This window comes from Oryctolagus cuniculus, chromosome 4 (assembly GCF_051225735.1).
Source record: "Oryctolagus cuniculus isolate XC-2025 breed Fujian yellow rabbit chromosome 4, ASM5122573v1, whole genome shotgun sequence".
NCBI classification, from domain to species: domain Eukaryota; kingdom Metazoa; phylum Chordata; class Mammalia; order Lagomorpha; family Leporidae; genus Oryctolagus; species Oryctolagus cuniculus.
In genome coordinates, this window is record NC_142870.1 from 96,599,567 (window position 1) to 96,621,719 (window position 22,153).

The window sequence follows — 22,153 nt, forward strand, 5'->3', positions numbered from 1 at the left end:
CCTATCCCTCACCAGGAAAAGTTAATCAACATGGGGATGAACAATAATATTCAGAGTGGGGCAGGTACAACGGCACAGCTGTGAAGCTGCTGCCGGGGGCACCGAGTGCCTGATCCAGTCCCGGCTGCTCTGCTTCCAATCTCGCTCCCTGCTGATGCGCCTGGCAGGCAGCAGATGATGACCCGTGTACGTGGTTTCCCACCACCCATGTGGGAGACCCAGATGGAGTTCTCAGGGGAATGAACTGGGGGTTGAAAGATTTCTTCCTTTGTCTTTCAAACAAAATAAACAACTTTAAACACATATTCAGAGGAACAGTTTTGGAAATAAAGTTTAGGTAACAGGATTTAATCAGGTACCCAATTTTTACTTTGGGCCCCTGGGTTCCAGTTTCCCCTAATTTCAATTTTACCTTCTGCAAGAACCAGGATTCTGGGGCTTCCACAGGCTCAACGGATAAAGTACAAGGCTCAGGGGACCCTGAGTGCGCTTTCTAACCGGCCTCCATGCTGCCTTTCCTGCTCTACTTCCCAGTGCTCCTGTGTAGGCACCACACCAGCCGGGCAGCACTTGCTACCTGTGGTATATGGCAGGGCTGTCACCAGGTAGGGTCAGAATGCTGACTACCATGCCCAAGTTTAGTTTAAATTCCATCATCTCCTTGAAACTTCTCTCCCTTTGCCAACCATGACTAGTCACTTCCTATCTGGATCCTATTCCAGTGTTTTTATCATTTAAATGGCACAAGCACTTAAATTCAACTTTCATTTACTGAGTAGAGTACTGTGCCAGTTCCCACAGGGGATAGCAACCTTGCTCTCAGTTTAGAGTTAAGGGTAAAGAACACGGCGGGAGAGAAGACAAGCACAGGAGAGCATGCTACGCTCCATGCCAGGGGAAGAAGCCGCACGTGGAAAGTTCCACAACCTTTAACAACCCTAAGAGGCACCGAGATCATCCCCATTTTTGCAGATAAGACAAAGAGATACAAAATCTGTTCCATCACTCACTCAGCTGGGGCTTGAGTCTTGGTTTCTCTGATTCCAGACCCCAAGCCACTTTACCATGCACCATATTGCCTTCTTCTAACTGTGGTGTGAGGCAGACTGCTCAGAAGAGAGGAGGGAAAACTCAGGCTCAGTGGTTGTTGCAGTTACTGGTAAGAGGGCAAGAAAGTCTGGATGAAAAAGATGGTATTCGGCACATATCTGGAAGGATGGGTGGGATTTCAGTAGCTGGAGAAGGGAGAGAAAGGACATTCCAAACTGATGGAAGGAAATGAGTAACTGTGTGGGCAAAAGTGTGGATGGTATGTATCCAGCAGAAGCTCAGCCTGAGTGTAAGGGAGTACTATTATTATTATTGCCCTCTTGTGAGTAGCCAGTGTGACTCACATTGTGATCCCCACACTGCTGACCCATAAACCCTCAATTACGGGCCTGTGAGGAGGTCAGTGCTTCTGGTCTGTGAGAGTGACAGCTTTGAAAGTTTTACAGTAATCTGATAGAACACTCTTAACTGTTCAAGCCAATAATTTAAGAATCTGAACTTATTTCATATATCTTTTAAAATTAATTTTCCTAATTCTTTAGTTTACTTACAAAACTATTGGTTCACGATGGACTGGGAATTAAAAACAAGAAAACAAAACAATGAACTGGTCCTTCACTTCATGGAAATACTGAAACAGACCAGAAACTCAAGAACAAGGATCTTCTCTGGTATTTCTTAGATGAATAACATGTGACGGGGCTGGCACTGTGGCTAGTAGGTTAAACCCCCACCTGTGGGGGCGGCATCCCATATGGGTGCAGGCTCGAGTTCTGGCTGCTCCTCTTCCAATCCAACTCCCTGCTAGTGGCCTGGGAAAGCAGTGGAAGATGGCCCAAGTGCTTGGTCTCCTGCACCCATGTGGGAGACCTGGAGGAAGCTCCTGGCTCCTGGGTTCAGATCAGCCCGGCTAAAGCCGTTGCGGCCATTTGGGGAGTGAACCAGCAGATGGAAGACCTCTCTTTCTGTCTCTCCCTCTCAAATAAATAAATCTTTAAAGAAAATTAATAATATGTGCTTTGCTCATAGCTGGTGCTCAGTCAACTGAAAGGGATTTACAGAAGCTGACATCCAGCCAGTCACTAGCAAGTGCTGGTCCATCCACGTGCAGAACGCAGCTTGGGTGTGGATCTGACCTTAGGTAATTACATTATTTTGCATGCGTCACTTTTTCAGTTAAGAGCAGGTATTAAAATATAGGCAACCCGGCCAGCGCCGCGGCTCACTAGGCTAATCCTCCGCCTAGCGGCGCCGGCACACCAGGTTCTAGTCCCGGTTGGGGCGCCGGATTCTGTCCTGGTTGCCCCTCTTCCAGGCCAGCTCTCTGCTGTGGCCAGGGAGTGCAGTGGAGGATGGCCCAGGTGCTTGGGCCCTGCACCCCATGGGAGACCAGGAAAAGCACCTGGCTCCTGGCTCCTGCCATCGGATCAGCGCGGTACAACGGCCGCGGCGGCCATTGGAGGGTGAACCAATGGCAAAGGAAGACCTTTCTCTCTGTCTGTCTCTCTCACTGTCCACTCTGCCTGTCAAAAAAAAAAAAAAAAATATATATATATATATATATATAGGCAACCCAATGGAGAGAACAAACACTTTGAAGTTTCAGAAATATTATAAAGAAATGACTTCTTCAGATCACTTTCTGAACCAAATAAAATATATTTCCTTTATTCCTTAAACCAAATGAAGCCTGGCTAGTTTGAAAATGCTAACTGCTGGTTAACTGTGTAAAGTTATCTACAGAAAATGCTACCCTAACTTCCAAACTCGACTGCTTTCCCACGTACACATCTTTGATCCCAATATTCAGGAACTGGGAGCTCAGCCAGAGTACACGGAGCCACAGCTGCCAGGATAACCTGGGGTGGGGATGGGACGGCTCTGAGTTTCGTATCATCTGAAGAGAGGGAATCATTATATTTTGGGGCAAGGGAACAGAGAAAAGAAAAAATGCAAACTAATGGGAATCAGACTGCACCTGGTGGCACAAAAAATTAGCTTTTAAATTGTCAGAAATTTTGGTTAATTGGTAAGCCTCATTCTCCACCACACTTGCTTCACAGGAACGACCACATAATTTAAGAGCTAGAAGGTCTGCCAAGCAAAACAACTATGGATATTCAACATGACTATGTATGGCAAATGAAAATGTTCATCTTTTTAGACCTTCCTTCTTGAAATAAATTCTGGCTCGCTGCTCTTATTTCCACTATTTTCATATCAATGACGGTAAACGCTACAAATTTCTCTTAAACAAAAATATCTTCCTTAAATCTTATGTTAGAAAACTGTATGGCATTCCTAATTTATTTTTTAGTTATTTCTATAACATCTTATCCTATCAAGTCATTTCTAAAAAAAGTTTAAAGCCTGCCAAACTGTTAACCACATTAGGTCTTTCGCATTTCAATTGTATTACATCCTGTGCAATCAATGTGACCATCTTGCATAGCCTTAAGGGAGATATCTGGAAAGAAGCTTTAAACTGTAATTATAAAAAAAAAAAAAAGAAAAAGAAAAAAATTTGTGTTTGTGGGAATGATTTTCTTTCCAATGTAAAAGTCATCAGACATTACTAGTTTCCAGATCGACTAGGATTTGGCTGGAGTCATCAAATATCCGCACCAAGTAACAGCTTCCTCTCATCACTGAGAAGCCCAGCAAGGAGTGCAGTGCAGCGATGGGCAGCACCTGGATGGCTGCGGTCTGACTTGAGCCTGTCTCCCCCAAGCATGCGTCAAGCTCACGTTCGTCCTCTAAACTCCCTTCCCTCTTCTTTCCTAAGTAAAGCAAACAACTTGGAAATACTGGAAGTTGAAAGACAGTTTGAAAGAGGATTATAAAACATCAAAACTTCTATACTGTCTTTCAGGGATTTCCAGAGAGCAGATTTCTGTATGTGTTGCCTAAACTTAACTATGAAAATGACCATACGGTACAAATTACATTTATTGGTAAACTTATTTTGATAATTTGGCTTATTCTGAGTTTTAAAGTGGACTGAGGTCCCTTTATTTTAATGATGTACTTATTCAACTAGTTATATAAATAACAATATGTGACTAGGACTCTGTAGTTTAAGCAAAAAAGAATATCAGTATCTTTGAAAAAAAAATCTCCAAATTTAATGGAAAGGGTAAATTACCATAGGGTGTAAGGGAGAAAATTCACTTATCATTTCTTCCAAAGGCAACCATAATAAGGTACCTGTTAAATTCTAAAAAACACCCCCCAAAAAACCAAAAATTTCTCAACAGCTTTGTACATTTTAATAGAGAAATTAAGGCAAAGTGGCACTAGATCCATGTCTTATGAGATAACCACTTGAACTCAAACCCTTGGGGAATGTTTATCACACATGACATAATTTTATAGTGTTAGTATACTTGGTCCCAAGAGGATCTGTAGACTCCTCAGGGCATAACATCAATCCTGGCCAGCTCTTACTCTTGCAAGCTATTCACACGAGCTTTCCTTGCAGCTCGACAGGGTACGTTAAAAATACTAAAAATCTTTCTATACCAAAGCACAAGATAAATATATTGTAACTATGATCATGTGAGGCATACTAAAACAAAATATAAATTCACAATGTTTTAGAATTTTTTCTCAATTTATAATAATAATAAACTAAGGGCCAGCTTTGTGGCATAGTAAGTTAAGCATCCGCCTGCCATATGGGAGCCGGTTTGAGTCCTGGTTGCTCCTCTACTGACCCAGCTCTCCTCTATGGCCTGGGAAAGCAGAAGAAGATGGCTCAAGTGCTTGGGACCCTGCATCCATGTGGGAAACCCAGAAAAAGTTGCTGGCTCCTGGCTTTGGAGAGGCTCAGCTCCAGCCGTTGTGGCCATTTGAAGAGTGAACCAGTGGATGGAAGACCTTTCTCTGTCTCTTCCTTTCTCTGTCTGTAACTATCCTTTCAAGTAAATCAATCTTAAAAAAAAAAAAAAAAAAACACAAAAAACCAGATTTATTTAGGGCAAGTCACTAAAGAAATCTAATTTTAAAAAAGATGTCATACAATAATGCAGATTCTTCAAATTATACATATTCCATTGTTGACAGTACTAAAGTTAAAGGAGTTACAGTCTTCAACTGGCTTTGTTCTAAAGTGTTGCCACTGATTTATCCCACATGAGACAACAACATATCTTCTTGACTAGTAATTACAATAAATAAAATGACAACTAGTTCAAGCAAAAATATAATTATTAGTGATGGGAATTTTTAACCCTCATAATTAATCAAAATATTCTTCAAATTCCAGATAAGTCTAGGTCTTTTTAAAATTTATTCCTCAAAGGAGTGGTAATTCAAGTTCTCTCTTTTTTTTTTTTTTTGACAGGCAGAGTGGACAGTGAGAGAGAGAGACAGAGAGAAAGGTCTTCCTTTGCCGTTGGTTCACCCTCCAATGGCCGCCGCGGCCGGCGCGCTGCGGCCGGCGCACCGCACCGATCCGATGGCAGGAGCCAGGAGCCAGGTGCTTTTCCTGGTCTCCCATGGGGTGCAGGGCCCAAGCACCTGGGCCATCCTCCACTGCACTCCCGGGCCACAGCAGAGGGCTGGCCTGGAAGAGGGGCAACCGGGACAGAATCCGGCGCCCCGACCGGGACTAGAACCCGGTGTGCCGGCGCCGCTAGGCGGAGGATTAGCCTAGTGAGCCGCGGCGCCGGCCTCAAGTTCTCTTCAATTCATATTTTTTAACTACAAAAGTGTAATAAATAAATAAATAAAAATTAAATAAAAAATTAAATAAAAATTTAAGAAAAGTAAGAACAGGTTTTCTTGAACATATCATCAAAACAATTACTCCATACTAATTCTCTGTACTTATCCACTTGATCATTCAGTTCAAGAGGTAGATAAGTAATTTAGTGTGACTACATTAAACTATATTAAATGAAATGTACAACTATAACTTCAAAGAGGAAAAAGAGGTCAGAAACCATAGAAATAGCATAATGTATTTTCAAAAGAAGTGAAAAGGACTAATTTCTTGAATTCACGATAACAAGTTCTAAGAATACTTAGTTATGTTAGAATCTGAGGTGAAGTATGATTTATCACTGTGGCTCCAAAAAAGACTGATGAATACTCATGGGTGGACATTCAGAAAATGTGAAGACCACAGAAACAGAACACAACTAAATCAAAACAGCACATGAGAAATGATGTAGGAATTAGTAAAGAAGAGGTGGCAATGTCAGGTCAGTTTTCCCACAGCATGCCCCAAGCACGAGAACTTAGCAGAGTCCCCAGGAAGGTCCAGCGCGGTACTACCTAGTGCACGCAACAACTCTGCTGCTCGCTGCAAGCCTCAGCTAGCAGGTGCCTACTGTCCTCCCCTCTGTGCTGGCTTTCAGCAAGTTCATATGCTGAGCTGACTGAACCCTTATCTTCTTCCATCTGGAAGGACAGAAAAGCAGTGAGTCTCAGTTCAGAATGACACTCTCACCATACAGAGGTTTTGAATCAAAGCCACAAGCTGAGGTCCACAATCTGGGAGGCACAAATGAATGTTCACACAGTAGCACATTTACTATCACAAAAGACAGCAAATAGCAGCTTCTTAAGGGGAACACAACAAAGCACACAAAGCCACAATTTTCCAGTGCACAAAGCTAAATTAAGATCAGGTAGGTTTCCTTTAATAAAACTCAGTTTCTTCTATCAAATTTATTGCCATCAAGATTTAGGGTTCCTACTACAAAGGTATGCTAATGTCCCACCTCTTGAGCTCCCTTCTCAGGGAAGTTTTCTAGTGGGACTTCAGTAGAGCAGAAGGGTCACATGGCCTTACAAATGTCACAGATATGTGGGTCAAGGGCTACACTTGATTGATTAGTTTACACAGTAAACTTAATCCTTAATTTGAAATATGTTTGGTGGAGGTCAATTAATTTATGTGAATTTCAGTTCTTTTTTTTTTTTTAACTTATATTTACCTTAGAGACCTTCTAAGGAAGTTTACTTTAAAAATGTGCCTGTAGCATCTTTATTTTAACCCTTATTAAATTATGAGACAATGTCAACAATGAAAATTTACTTTTTGCATCATCTGTATGTGAATTAGGACTGATTAATAACTATTTCTATAAAAATGCAGTAGAGTCCTTTGGATTAAAGAGTATGCTAAGTTTGTAGAAGATAGCTTACAGGTTTTGTTTATAACACAGGGGAAGGGAAAAAATCCTCAAAATAAGCTTTCTTTTAAAAATTGCTTATAGTTTTATGCTAATGGTTTTTAATCTGATTAAATATTTGAAAGCTCTTGAAGATATCTAATATCTACACAATTTTCCTCTCAATTGCAAGAGTAAACAGTTAAACTACCCATGGAATGTTGATCAGAGCAGCTTAAAACACAAGATGTCTGTGGAGATAATGTATATATATAAGACATACAAAATATACTGTTCAATTTATAGATGCACTAAATAGTAGCAAGGATATGAAATACTTTGGCAGCCATTACAGTGTACAAACACAAATATGCACATGTATTTACAACACAGATTAAGGCAAGATAAAAATGGACAACTTCTCAGTTCTAAGTAACTACATCTTAAAAGCTTAAACTTTATGATGAATTTTTATAGCTTTAATTACCCAACATGCAGAAGCATTCTCAAAAATGAATAACATGACAAGCAGAAGCATTAGAATTATGCTAGAAAAGGTAGTTAAGGCAAAAAAAAAAAAAAGATAACAGATCTCTGTCCTGTTATCATGTTGAATTTCCATGTGAATTTTCTTCTCAAAAGAGAAATGGATTTTTTTTTAGGTTTTAACACACATTACTAGTAAAGGTCAAATTCATCAGAGACAGAGCTGTGCTAACAAAAACGCCCCACTCTTCATGCCTCTGCCCATCTTTTGGATACTGTTTAATTGACCTTTAGCATGCAGAAGGGTTAATGAGGTTCTACTCCTCCTACTCTACCTAAGTTTGCTCAGCTGATTCCTTGCCCTCGACAAAGGCTGCAGTGCGATGAACTCGTCACTTAAAGCGACTGTGTTGGAGTACATCTATAAGTGGACAGAAAAGGGATGGGACACACAACAAGTCAGTGAGCTGCATTCATCACCTATGAGACAGACACAGGACAAGCTTTGCAAATAATGTACATCTTTTCCTACAAAAGTAGGTAATATCATACATGACTGACATTTGTATGGCTGTTGGTTTTGTCATCAAAAGAATTTATTCTTCATTCTTAACTCCACATTGTTATTCTGGAGAAAAACAAAGCTCAGAATAAATGTTGACAGCTCTTTTGATACCAATTTTCTTGCTACTTTTGTTAAACAACAAAATAGCTTTTTAACCATTTCTCCATCATCTGAACTCAGAAGTGATGGTATAAGGCTAAAACACTCATTACTACATATAGCAAAGGAATAATGTCATATATAGGATTTAAATGATCATATACTGTTTCACTAAATAAACAACCAACCCCAAACTTTGCAGCAGGCTAGACAATTACTGAGAAGGTAGAGATTTCCTTCTTGGATTAGATAACCTAGTACATCTTGGGTGAGCCTTTTGGAAATGAATTCAGTGAACCAAAAAAGGAGATTATACTGGGTTTCACACACAGATAAAATTATTTACTGCCCATTCAATTTGTAATCAGTTTTGATTTATGGTATGGTAAAGGAATTTATATACATTATATTATCTGTATAAGCATTTTAAACTTTTTTCTAAGGGCCCATCTTAAGGTATCAAATATTTTCTATGTAATCCTTCAAAAAAGAAGCAACAGAAAAGATAACAAGAAGTAATATCTTTGTTTTATCATTAAGAAATCTTGATGAAAATACAAGCTTGCAAATACTCTGCCCAACACAGAATTTATAAGGAAAAATGAAAATAAGTTTGAATATTTACTTTTATAAAGAAGTAAGAATTAAAAGTGAAATAACTGATGGACTTTGGTGAAATATAGTTTTATGGAGGCCACAAAGGGAAAATAAATTGTTTGCTCTAAAATATATATATATTGCTATGAAAAATACATCATGTTAAAAATAAATGATTTTGCTTTAAATATTTCTGAAAATTAGAAACAGGAAGTGGGAAAATTTTTCTGAAATATATTTAAGCAATACATTGCAGAGTAGAGGAGTCTGTCTATACTGACATAAACATTTGTACAGCCATAGGCAGAGTAATCTGAACTTGTAAAATTTCAGAGCCCCATCCGGAGGTCCGTTATCACAGCAACACTGGCACCTGCTTCATACTTACAATGGCAGTGTCTTCACTGAGGACTGTTTGTAGAAACAGTGTTAGTGTCAGGTGTTATTGTCTTGCACAGTCATGTAAGGTAATAATTATTATTCTGATTTTACAGAGGAGGAGATTAAGGTCTAGCGAAGTGACCTGATCATGGATTTATGTCTTATAAGTGAAACAGTACTTGAATTCACATTTGTCGGGTTTCAAAGGTCTATGCTACCTCAATGATGTTAAAATGAATATTGGCTAGGATTAAGTTTCCACAGCAACTAAATGTTGAGGAAACATTGCTGATATCACTAATAATTAAAACCAATTCACTATTTAGGAAGCCTCATTCAGTTACCTAAATACTTAGGAAGTATGTGTTCTATTTGCAGGATGAATCTGCAACTAACTGCCCCAAATTTAAACAAAATTTGCTTGTTATGAAACAAATATGTAAAAAAAAAAAACCAACTTAATCTAGCATTTACAGTACATAAGCATTAATTAGAATATATTCTTCAGATATGTACTCAACACTATGGTACAGTTAGAAAGCCAACTTAAGATGGACTTCTAGCTCCTGTACTAGTCAATTATACAAAAAAGACACATCCAATTAACAGCTACAATTTCTTGACCATCTACTATATATTCTTTCATTTAATTCTCACTACAAAGGTAATGAGAAAGACATTTCTATTATAATTTTCCCAAAGAGGAAGCTGAGATGAAAAGTCACAGAATTACTAAGTGGTGGAGCTTGGATCTGAACTGAGACCTCTCAGGCCCCAAACCGCATATTCTTTCTTATTTAGAATGAAACATGGATATTTAAACCCCATATGCTTAAGCACTATGTAACATACTATGACTGTGTGCTATAGTTCAACATTTATTAATAAATCCTTAGTCATATAACACTTTATAAAAATCTACTCTATAAAGATTATTTAGGTTAAAGAACTTATTTCATACCTTGTAAAAACAAAATAGCATAAAAAATTATTCAAATTCTAATGTTTCAAAAGACATAGCTATATATCTCAATATATATCTGATTAAATGCTGTGAAAATATTATTTAAAATATAGCTATTGTTATTATCTGGATATAAATTAATAGTTCTGTATTCAAAACCTAGAGCTTTATTAATAATAATGTAATTTTAAAATATTATAATTTATCAGTAGTCATAAAATTAAAAATAATAAAACAACTTAAAATCATATTTGACAATGTTCATACTGCAAAATACTTGATACAGGAACAGGTAATTTCCTACTTTCTGATGTAAGCAAATTACAGTCATAGTTGTTCATCATTAAAGCTCATAATTAAAAAGATGTTGAATATAAAAGGTGGTTACCTGTGCCTTTTCAGTACTTGTAGGATGGAGTTGTCGGTCAAATACCTTCTTCATGACATCAAGAAACAAACATGTAACAACCATAAGAATTATGGCAAACCAAGCAGAACCACTTGATAGGAGCTGAATAAATACAAAGTACATATTCTGGGAACCCAAAAAGGGCCTGCAAAGACAGACAGTGGACTTCATAAAAGTAAAACTCAAAGACTTAAACCAAGACACCAAACAAACACACTATACCTGAAAGTAACAATTTTAAGAGCAGTCCAGGAAAATGTTCTGAATTGATAATTAATACAAGATGGGCTTTTCAAAAAATAAAATCCATTTCAATTATTTTTAGTAACAGTTATGGTTTTTATTAGTAGGGGAGTGACAAGCAGTTGACTAGATAACCCTCATTAAATGGTGGGACAGCAAGAGAAATACAGTAATTCAGATTAAGAGACTAAGAAAAGCAACAAAATATTTTCTACTGCTTTATTTATTTATTCTGCTTATTCATTCATAGGCTCTTCTTTAAAAACATATTTTAAAATAAATATACTCACAAATAATATTTCTAGATAGTAATAGTATTATAAAGATGTTCTATTGGGGTTTTACTTATCATTTTTGTTTTTTTTGTATATATCACTTCAAAAGAATATAGGGGAATACAGAAAGAAATGGAGAAGAGGATTATAAAAAAGCAATACTAATAGGAATATCTTTTTATGATCCTAAATGGAAGTTAATGTTTAGCTAATCTAAGTTTTTTTGACTAACTTCCAAAGTCTTTGCCTGATAAATGGATCAAATGCACATTAGACAAATATAATATAAATTTTCTAACAGAGAGACTTTGGGTGTCCATCACTTACCACAGAATCTTAGTAGAAGCATTAATTTTTCATAGATCAGAATAGTTAGCTAAGTATCTGATTCTACCAATGAAAATTAACCATATTACTAACCTGTCAGAGAGACATTAACTCAACAATCAAAATTTAATGGTTCTATTGGATTTTATTATACACATTAATAAATAATCTGGAGGTAATATGGTTAGTATAAAGAACACTCACTGTGAAGCAAAACAACTGAAGTTTAAATCCTGACTCTGCTACTTCTCTACCTTTGTAACTTTGGAGCTATTTCCACATAGGAAAAATGGGGATAATATTACTGTGGAAGATTCCAAGATGGTGGAATAGGGAGGGAGCTTACTGCTCTAGGCTAAGGGAAGATAGCTTTAAAAAGTGGAAAGAGTGAGATCTCGGAAAAGTTAGGGAGAAAACTGCAGTGGAAACTCCGTGGAAGGAAGAGGGATGCTGTGGCTCCACAAGGAGGCTGTGGATGCACAGCAGGAACACTGACACAACAAACCCCAGCACCCAAGAGCCTCAGCACCAGCTTTGGAGAGTGAAGTGAGACCAGCCTGCACCAGCCCAAGCCACTGGTGAAATCAGCATATGAAAAAGTTATCTGTACTCCCATGTTTACTGCAGCTCAATTCACAATAGCTAATATACGGAATCAACCCAGATGTCCATCAACTGAAGAGTAGATTAAAAAAAATTATGGTATATGTACACTATGGAATATGACAGAGCAGTAAAAAAGAAAAATGAAATCTTGTTTGTAACAAAATGGATGCAACTGGAAATCATTATACTTAGTGAAATAAGCCAGTCCCAGAAAGACAAATACTATATGCTCTCCCTGATCTGTGGTAACTAATAGAGTACCTAAAAGGTAATCTATAGAAGTTAGATTGAGACTTGGAGATGCACTGATTTTGAAGAGCCCTTGTCTTGACTGTTGAGAAACAGGTTTTTATTTTTCATACCATTTGTTAAACTCTTAGTTTAGGGTTAAGCTTATATGTTTAAGATAATTAAGATAGATCTTAGTAAAAAATTTGAATGGGAATAGGAGAGGGAGGAGGGAGAAGGGTGAGAGTATGGGCAGGAGGGAGGGTAGGGTAGGAAGAATCACTGTCTTCCTAAATTTGTATATATGAAATGCATGAAGTTTGTATACATTAAATAAACTGTTTCTTGGTAAAAAGAAAAAAAAAGTAAGATTAAAAAAAAAAGATTATACTGTAATGAATCATGCAGTACCTTAGATAAAACTTCTAGAATATAGTAGATATTCAATAAATGTTAGTTTTTCACCTCCATGTCAGTAAGATCAACCAAAAGAAGTGACTTTATTATCAGGATAGGGTATCAAAACTCTTCTAGGTGAAATTTATTCACAATGAAATCATCACAATAAACATTTATTATAGGTCAATCAATATAATCAAAATATAATATAGTAACTCACCAGAGAATCCCTCCATAAAACAAAGAAAACACAAAATAAAATATAATAGATCCCCAGGTAACAAGATGATTGATCCACGTCCAAAAATGAGTTTCCAGAGCCATCTAAAAAATTTTTAAAAAATCCTTAGAAATATAAAATAGTAAAGCTTTAACATGTTAGATAAAACTAAAGAATAAAACATTAATTTTAAGTGTCTAAAAGTCTCATGGCATAGTCTCTCAAAAGAAAAATACTTATGTAAGAGTCCTTTAAGAAACTGAATAATTTCAAGTTTATAGTATTTTTCTTTTGTGAGGAAGCAATGCTGAAATTTCATCTGATTATTCTCAACTACATGGCCCAAAACAAAGTTTGTTGTTTTGCATTACTTATAGAGAAGCAAAATTTCAATGACTATTATTTTTATTTGACCATAAGAATTAGCTAAGACTTTCTAAAATAATAAAAGATATTTTTGGATAAAATTTAAATGAATTATTAAAAAAGAGTAAGTGAAATTACTCATTATTCAGTAAGGAAAGGGAAATACCTAAAACTAAAGAAATGAAGACATTTAAGTACTAATTATATAAACACAAATGTGTCCAAGTTCATAATTTCAGTACTAACCTTTACTGTGACTGTAATAACCATGACTGTGAAGACCAAAGTGCCAAATGTCCAGTTCCCAAACATCTAAATAGAAAGAATAAACTATTACATTTTGTGTCATGATGTTAAACCAGACATCTGGTTAAAAAGTAATTTCATTCTTTATCATAAACATCACTTTTCTTATACATCATGATCCTTTGGATAGCATCAGACTGAGAACCCAAGAATGGGTTTAGAATTATGTTGCACAGGCTGATTTAGTTGTTCATAGCTACTTTATTTCTGTTACAAAGTAAAAATGCTAACAAAGCCATGTTCTCCCAACCAGAAGTTACAGCAGACCACTTGGCTTGCCACACTGTATAAGCAGAGCAGAAGAAAAGAAATTTACCTTAAAAATCAGTATCTGAAAGGAAAGATAATGGCCACTAGAATTACTCTTCAAAGGATTCCATGTAAAAATGCAGTTAATGCCAAAAAGGATTCTTTTTACTAAGGTTTATTAAACATACAGAATCCCAAAAGAATATCAAGATTTTATTTTCACATGTAGTAGAACAAGAGATTAATATTAATTTGGCTTACAAAGTAGTCATAATTTTAACATTAGTTTAAAGAAATATTTGAAAATGTCATTTAAGAATAGATTTCTAACAATTAGCATTACTTGATAAATTACTTAGTCCTACCTATAAACTAACTTTATTGTTAAATCTCGTAAGTTTCTATAAGAATTAGGGCACACAAAAAAGGACAGTAGATAACAAACCATCAGTAAAATAAACAGTTATTATAAGTTACTATAAAATAGTTATTACCAAAAGTGAAATATTTATTAAAATTCAAGTTATTTATATGAGAGGGAGGAGGAGGAGGTGGGGGGGAGAGAGAGAGGTAGGGGGAGGGAGGGAGAAACTAGAGAGACAGGGAGAGCTCCCATCTGCTGGTTTGTGGTCAGGGCTGGGCTTGGCCAAAATCAGGAGTTGGGCAATCCATCCAGGTCTCCCATGTGGGTGGCAGGAAGCTATTTACTTCTGCATTAGCAGGAAGCTGGAGTTAGGAGTCAGAACTGAGAATCTAACCTAATTCTGATCTGGGACACTGCTGTCTTTACTGTTAGGATAAGTGCCCACTCTCAGATTACAGACATTGAGAGTATTTGGAGAGTTTACTTGTCAAGAGAAGAATGGGAAAGTCATACTGAACTTGTTCTTACTTTCTTACTTTTATCATCTATAGAAATGATTCAGAAATGCTGAAGATAAGTGAGTCTCAACTCAGCACTTGGAGAAGTACCAGTCTTGTCTTTCAGGACTGTGGGGACAGATACTTCAATGTAGCCAGGGGACTTCGGCCATAGCGGATTTAGGGCTTCCTCTTGCCTAAGCCCTTTCCCAGGCCTTAGAAGGGGTCATGGAAACACTGTCACATTTGATGGGGGTGGGTAATATCATAAAGAGTAATGATTTCAACGGAAATCACTTAGTTTAGACTGTAGTCTCTTTCCATTATGACTTCCTGTTTTGCTGGTTGGTGATGAAGTGGGTGGAGAGGGTATTTTGGGAACCTGGCTGAAGAGAAATGAGTTGAGCTTACATTTGGTTTGGATGAAGTAGGACACATTTATGTCACTCACAGCACTTTCACATACAGTAACTTTATATTTGTAAAGTTTCTTTTTTCTTCTTAAAGAAGGTTTGGTAAATTTTACTAAACCTGGATCTATGCCTGCTCAGAAGAGACAAAGATTTTAAAAATAGTTTCTATCCAATTTGCCTCCTTCTGGAATCAGCTGCAGGTAGGAAGCATGCGTGCACCCAGTGTTCAGATAAAGAAGTGGGGCAGACGGCTGGTGCAGCGGTTAAGATGATGTCTGCATTGCCTTTATCACACAGTCGAGTCCCTAGACTTGAGTCTTGGCTCCATTTCCAATTCTGGCTTCCTGTTAATGTGCATCCTGGGAAGTAGCAGGTGATCACTCAAGTACTGGGGTCCCTGCCACCCACATGGGAGATCTGGATTGAGTTCTGGGCTCCTAGTTTTGGCTGTTGTGGGTATTTGGGGGAGTGAACAAGCGGATGAAAAATCTCTGTCTCTGTTTCTCTGCTTTTCATAGAAAACAAATTAAAAATAATTAAACCATATCCCCTTCTTTAAAACAAACAAACTCAGCCTTGGACTGAGCCCTGGACATTGCTCCATGGTGATTTTGTCCCTCAGGAGACATTTGGCTGAGTCTGAAGACATTTTTGGTTATCATTACCAGGGAGATGTTGTATGTGTGCTACCGGTATCTAGTGGGTCGTGGCAAGGCATGCTGCTAAACATTTTCCAATTCAGAGGACAGCCCCACAACAAAAAATTATCCAGCTGATTCTGAGGGCAGAAAGAAAAGACTGAAAGTGGGTAGTAAAAAATATTAGGAAGTCAAAGTTAAGTATGGAGGCTGAGAATAGAAGGAACACTGTGCCTGATGGTCAAATTCCTAAGGTCTGAGACATGCTCTTGGATTCAGTAATGCAGAACTGGTGGTGACAATAAAACCGTGATTTTAGATCATAAAGATCTTTAAGGGTGAACAGGAAGACAGGAAGTAGAAACAGTGACAAGGAATAACTTAATAACTTATTCAAGTTTTGCTCTAAATACAGAAAAAAATGTCACCAGAGCAGGCAGTTGTAGGTCCGGAAGTATGTTTTTTATTACAATATGGGACAGCATGTTCATAGGGTATTGGATTTGAGCCAACAGAGGACAAAGAAGGGCTAACTATAGGAACAAAGTCCTGGGTTAAGGAAGAATGAGTTTAAGAACAAACAAAAGATGAAAACCTTCTCTTTATCAGGCTTGACTATCCACCTATCTGCTTAAGAATTTGAGAATTACCTTTCTTAGAGTAATTAGTTGTTCAGCTCTCCAGTAGAAACTAAGTCATCAATGGTAACAAAAGACCAATTGTCATACCATAAGAAGAAAGATATATGTTTCTAAAGTTCAGTTACATCTGATTTTCAATTAAGTATCTGGAATATTGTTAGTTCTTTAAGTATGTGTCTCATGAATAAACCAGCATACAAGGAAATGCTACAATGGATTAGATAAAGATACCTTTACCATATAATCTTCTAATAAAAATTCTTATCTATCTTTAGGAATTAAATTATAGATGTTTTCTTGAATGACTGGATTAGAAATTACAGTAGTTGAGTTATTTGAATCGAAATAAAGGACACTGGATTCTCTGTGGGATACAGATACAATGTAGCATATTTCCAGCTCTTATCACCTAATGATTAGCTTTTAACAATTCATAACATGTATCGCATGAAAAAGAAATTAAAGGTCAGAAATAAGAAAAGAAATAATTAAAAATTACAGAAAAATAGAAAATACCACAACAAAGGTTTGTGTTTTTGCTTCTCAAAATTACAAGCTGAAATTTCATCTCCTTCATTCTACACTGCATTGCTAACTGTTCACCCCCAACTAATCGCCAAATGGCCTGAATCTTCAAGGCTTGATGAAGAGGTGAAGAGTTACTTTCTCTTTTGTCTTTATTTTCCATTTAATTTTTAATGTAATAGAATATTGTGTTTTAGCTTGGTAATGAAGGTCTGACAATCTCAAACTCTTTAATGGAGAAGCCTAACTGGAATTAGACTGCTCTAACAACTTTTCACTTTTTCTTCCCATCCTATATCTTTTAAATTTTAATTTACTTTTTTAAACGAGGTATATATTTTCTTTCTTTTCTTTTTTAAAGATTTTATTTATTTGAAAGACAGAGTTACAGACAGAGGTAGAGAGAGAGAGAAGTCCTCTATCCGCTGGTTCACTCCCCAAATGGCCACTACGGCTGGAGCTGGGCTGATCTGAAGCCAGGAGCCAGGAACTCCCTCCAGGTCTCCCATGTGGGTACAGGGGCCCAAGGCCTTGGGCCATTCTCGGCTGCTTTCCCAGGCCACAGCAGGGAGCTGGATGGGAAGTGGTGCAGCTGGGACCTGAACAGGCATGGATATGGGCTGCCAGCGCCACAGCCTGGGGATTTAACTTGCGGTGTCACAGCGCTGACCCAAGGTATACATTTTCATGAAGAGAAAATATCATTAATGATAGATATTTTCCTTTGAGGCCCTATACACTTTAGTAGTAAATGGACAAAACAAGACAAAACAGGAAGGGATCTCCCTTTGAAAAGTAGTTAGTGTGGTGCTGGTGTTGTGGTGCAGTGGGTTAAGCCGCCGCCTGCAAAGATAGGGGATGCTGGTTTGTGTCTCGGCACATAGCACATCAGATACACAGCAGCTACTATGAAAACACAGTTCTCAGATGAGAAGCAGGAAGGGGCAGACCACAACCCACTGTGTGAGCTAATTTCTGAATTAGCTTGATTGTCTAGTCATTTCAGTTTCATTTTCAGATTATATTCTCTATAGCCTTTCTGCTTCAATTTCTATTTGTGTGAAACTTTATAAAGTTAAAAATTTTAAACTTGTATTTACATTTTAATTTAACATCTCAAACTATATGAGTTAGATCTAATTTTTATTTTATTTTCTATGACAGAAAATTATCAAAAACCAAACCAAATAAAACTATTTAAGCATTTTCTTTCCAAAACTAAATATTTTACCTGGCCATTTCCAAGCAGAGATGCATCTTTGCCAATTAGAAAATAGGATCCAAAAAAGAAAATAAAGGCATGACTGAAACCCAGGATGGTCCAATAAAGAAATGTTTTAATGCTTAACAGACGATTTTTACTAATGTCTCTAAATTAAAGAAAAGGAGAAAGAGAAAAAGTGACAAATTAGGATTTATTATTTACCTGTTAAATAATAATATTTGGTAATTAAAAAATAAATTCTAATTTAAAACTGCTTGAAAATATTAGCAGAGAAAATAAATCCAAATTTACAAACCACCACTTCTAATATCATACATCCAAAGTTCAAAATACTTTCTCATTTGAGAAAGAAATGATACAGGCATAATTCTTCAGTTTAATTGTGACAAGCTGAGCTATCTGTATTATGTTCTTCTGTGAACCTTCAGTTACTCTGCCATGATGTTCTCTTTAGTGAGGTCATCTGAGTGAGGGTCAGCATTTAGATTCATTTTTTAAAAAAAGATTTGTTACTTACTTGAAAGGGAGAGTTACAGAAAGAGGGAGAGAGAGAGACAAAAAGAAGGCGAGAGAGGGAGAGAGATATCTTCCATTCGGTGGTTCACTCCCCAAATGGATGCAATGGCTGAGGCTGGGCCAGGCCAGGCCATCTGTGTCTCCCATGTGGATGGCATGGACCCAAGAATGTGGGCCTTATTCTGCTGCTTTCCCAGGCTCATTAGCAGGGAACTGGACAGCAGGTGGAGCAGCCAAGACCTAAACCGGTACTCATATGGGACGCCAGTGTCACAGGTTGTGGTTTAACCTGCTGTGCTACAACACTGGCCCCTAGGCTCCTTACTAATGTTCCTCTCAACAACAGCTATCAAGAGAAGAAACAACTTGTGCCACTCGTGGGTCATGCATACCCTGTCTTAGATATCCAGGAAAACCAAAGAGAGTTATTCCATATCTGGATAATGGATACCTCTATAGACACTTCTGTAATTACTTTACAGCAGACCCCTATGTTGGTCCAGAGGAGGATTCACATCTCTGTGTTTTCTTGGTTTTGGCAAAGCAGGAATGAAGCAGGAGAATCTGGGAAGGTAATTAATGTCCTCAACCCAGCATTTGGCAGTGATTATTACTCAAAAATCCGGTAATACCAAAACATAAACTACTTTTTTTTGGAATTCTAGAGATAACTAATTAATGAGTAATTTCTTCTATGTGAAAGACAGTATTACTGGTTTACAACAGTAAGTACAAATTACATAATCATCCAATGCATTTCTAGGATAAAAGTATTCATTCTTCAAAATGTTGGGAAAGTTATTCAAATTTTCTTTGATGATCAATAACCAATTAAGCCATAAGACAACCAAAGTACTTTCCTTAGTAAAGTATTAACCGCCAAGACACCACCTAATATATTTGGCTATATTTTTAGGTACATTTTAAAACTGGTAACTATTGCACACATTATTTGCAATCAGAAATGCTGTGGACATTTAATATCAGAAAATACTTACCGATAGAGGGTAGGCTTGTTCTGTAATATATGAGGGTCTATATGCTGTTCCAAAAGACTATATATCAGAATAGGTAGGGAAGTAAAACAAATGTTGTATAAAGTCAGGTACACACTGTCATACAGTGTCTAGAAAGAGACATTGGAAAAATTTTCAGAATTTAAACTATGTATTACTATTACCCTTTTGTATATAATCCCAAAGCAGCATATTAAATATAAGCATACAATTGTAGGTTTTACAGTTGACATCAAATTCCGTTTAAGTAATTCCAAGTAAATAACTCCAATTTATTTTTACGTAGACATATAATATTCTTAGATTTATATTCTTTGTAGAAATTGGAATGATTTGCTGTTGATGTTTCTGAAATTGCAGTGAATTGGATCTAAATTTCAAGATTCTCCACAATTTGGCCCTTGTGATATATTTTTACATATTTTTCCCACAAGCATCCTAGTGTCTTACCATGCCTTAGAAATGTAATACATATGATTTTGCTCTCATGGCTTGGTCACCCCATGTATGTCCTACATTTTCTTTAAGGCAATGAACAAGATTCTTCTTCTATGAACTTTTTTCATGGTGGTGCCAGTCCTTGATGATAGCTTCCTTCTCTGAGGAGTCATAGGTGATACTATTGGTACTAACTGCTTAGCACTTTGCTAAAGCTTCAGATACTGATTTTATTGTTATTAACACTGTCTCCTAAATTACAGTGTAAGGTCCCTGAAAACCCTAAATCAATCCAGATCAGGTCACATTGTCATATGATCTTACAGCATTCTTATTATCCTTATTTCATTCAGATAAAGAAATTGTTACTGGCAATCAGTGCTCAACCAGCTATTTGTAATTCAGAATTATAGACTAAAACCAGAGAAGACAGTGATTAAGCACAGAAACAGCACATGAAAAACAAAGATAATTAAGCTCTTAGTTTTTCAACAAATTAGAAACAATGCCTTAATCAATTTGAGATGTATAATGTGTTATGAAGAAAGGGGGCTCAACTAATCAGACGGAGTAGGTCCAAGTCACGGGTGACTCATCAACTTATGTGATCTTGAGCAAGCTACTTGATTTCTGTGGATTTCACTTTCTTTTTCTATGAAATAAAACAGTTCAGGAATGGCAAATACCTGACATGTGTGCCACTGAAGACTTCTCCCATGTCCGTGTCCACCACAGCCACTGCTAAACAATCACAGCATCTCCTGTCTGAACCTGTGGTCTCTGAAACCTTTTCAGAACAGTACTGGAGAGACCCCTATCAATTATTTAAAGCTAGTTCCTAAGATGAAACTTGCTTGCCATCCTGGCTAAATCAGTAAGTTTCCTTTCAGACCTAAAAAAGTTCTCAGTCAAAAATGAAACTGAAATGAATCTCCAATGCTCATCTGGCCTGATTTGATAAGGAAGCTACAGAAATATCACAAATAAGCTGAAAAAAGTTATCAAATTCTCTGAGAAGCTGTTAAGAGTTCATACATAGTTTAAAAAAGCATCCACAACTGAAAAATACTTTTGCACCAACACTTACTTCAAACTGAAAACCACAATAAACATGAATGCTATGCTGATCAAATATATGGATCAGAAAGTTTTGTTTAGTTACCTGCAGGACTAAGAAAAAAATGAAAAAAATCCTTCCAAATGTATTCAAAATTTAAATATACACATCTTACTCTAAAAGGACAAAACACAACTTCTGTTTACTTACTTGTTGGGAAAACAAACAGTAGAACTGATATAAAAACTGGGGTGTGATAAAACACACATTCTGAAAAACAAGATAAAATGAGATATAATTAAAATATTTAGGTCTACAAGAGAAAACAAATTCTGAAATGACTAGCTACTAAATTGGTCACACAACTTAGATTGATATGAAATAGATGATTGGTCTGTAAGGACTTGTCTGCATAAAATGGGAAAGTAGAATTCTCATTTTATTAAAAACATCTCCCATCTTTCTAAGCAACAGTGTATATGTCAGAATGAAAAAGCCTTAGCTTTGGTAACTGACAAGCAATGTCGTAATTTTTAATTTATAAACTTCTAATTTTTATTCAGTACTTTTATAGTTCAAAAAGTAAGATTTACCTAAACATTAGGACTATGAAAGCTTTATATATTACAAAAATATTTAAAGCACACAATAAATGGACTACCAAAACACCTTTCCATCTCAATGAATTGATAAGTAAAAGCTGGAGTAATAAGCTAGAAAAACACTACCATGCTCATCTGATACCAATATGCAGTCCACTAGTGTTCTTTCATTAGCTTGCAGCTGTTAATTACAGAAATATATGCAATATGAGACACTCTGGTTTATCAAGTGTCTTGGTAGCAACGGCTGTTTATATGGGTTCCAGATTCTACCCTCCCAAAAGGGTCCAGAGATAGAACAGTATTTCAACACAATTAGTTTCCTTGTA

General features: G+C 36.7%; 1 protein-coding gene across 8 annotated transcripts in view; it reads right to left on the minus strand.

Annotated features, from left to right (window-relative positions):
• The window catches only part of ATP11B (ATPase phospholipid transporting 11B (putative)), a 112,440-nt gene that overhangs the window by 9,282 nt on the left and 81,005 nt on the right, over positions 1-22,153 (minus strand). For 4 of the 8 annotated variants that reach the window (XM_089332122.1, XM_089332120.1, XM_008266558.5 and 1 more), the window contains 6 exons: positions 21,433-21,492; positions 19,710-19,837; positions 18,202-18,340; positions 13,584-13,649; positions 12,972-13,075; positions 10,653-10,818 (listed from right to left, as the gene is read on the minus strand). In XM_089332122.1, the coding sequence (XP_089188248.1) occupies positions 10,653-10,818; positions 12,972-13,075; positions 13,584-13,649; positions 18,202-18,340; positions 19,710-19,837; positions 21,433-21,492 (663 nt within the window). Of the gene's footprint in view, positions 1-6,330; positions 6,457-7,993; positions 8,080-10,652; positions 10,819-12,971; positions 13,076-13,583; positions 13,650-18,201; positions 18,341-19,709; positions 19,838-21,432; positions 21,493-22,153 lie in introns of all 8 variants that reach the window. The other 4 variants (XR_011388036.2, XR_011388037.2, XM_070072458.2 and 1 more) reach the window with 2 other exon arrangements.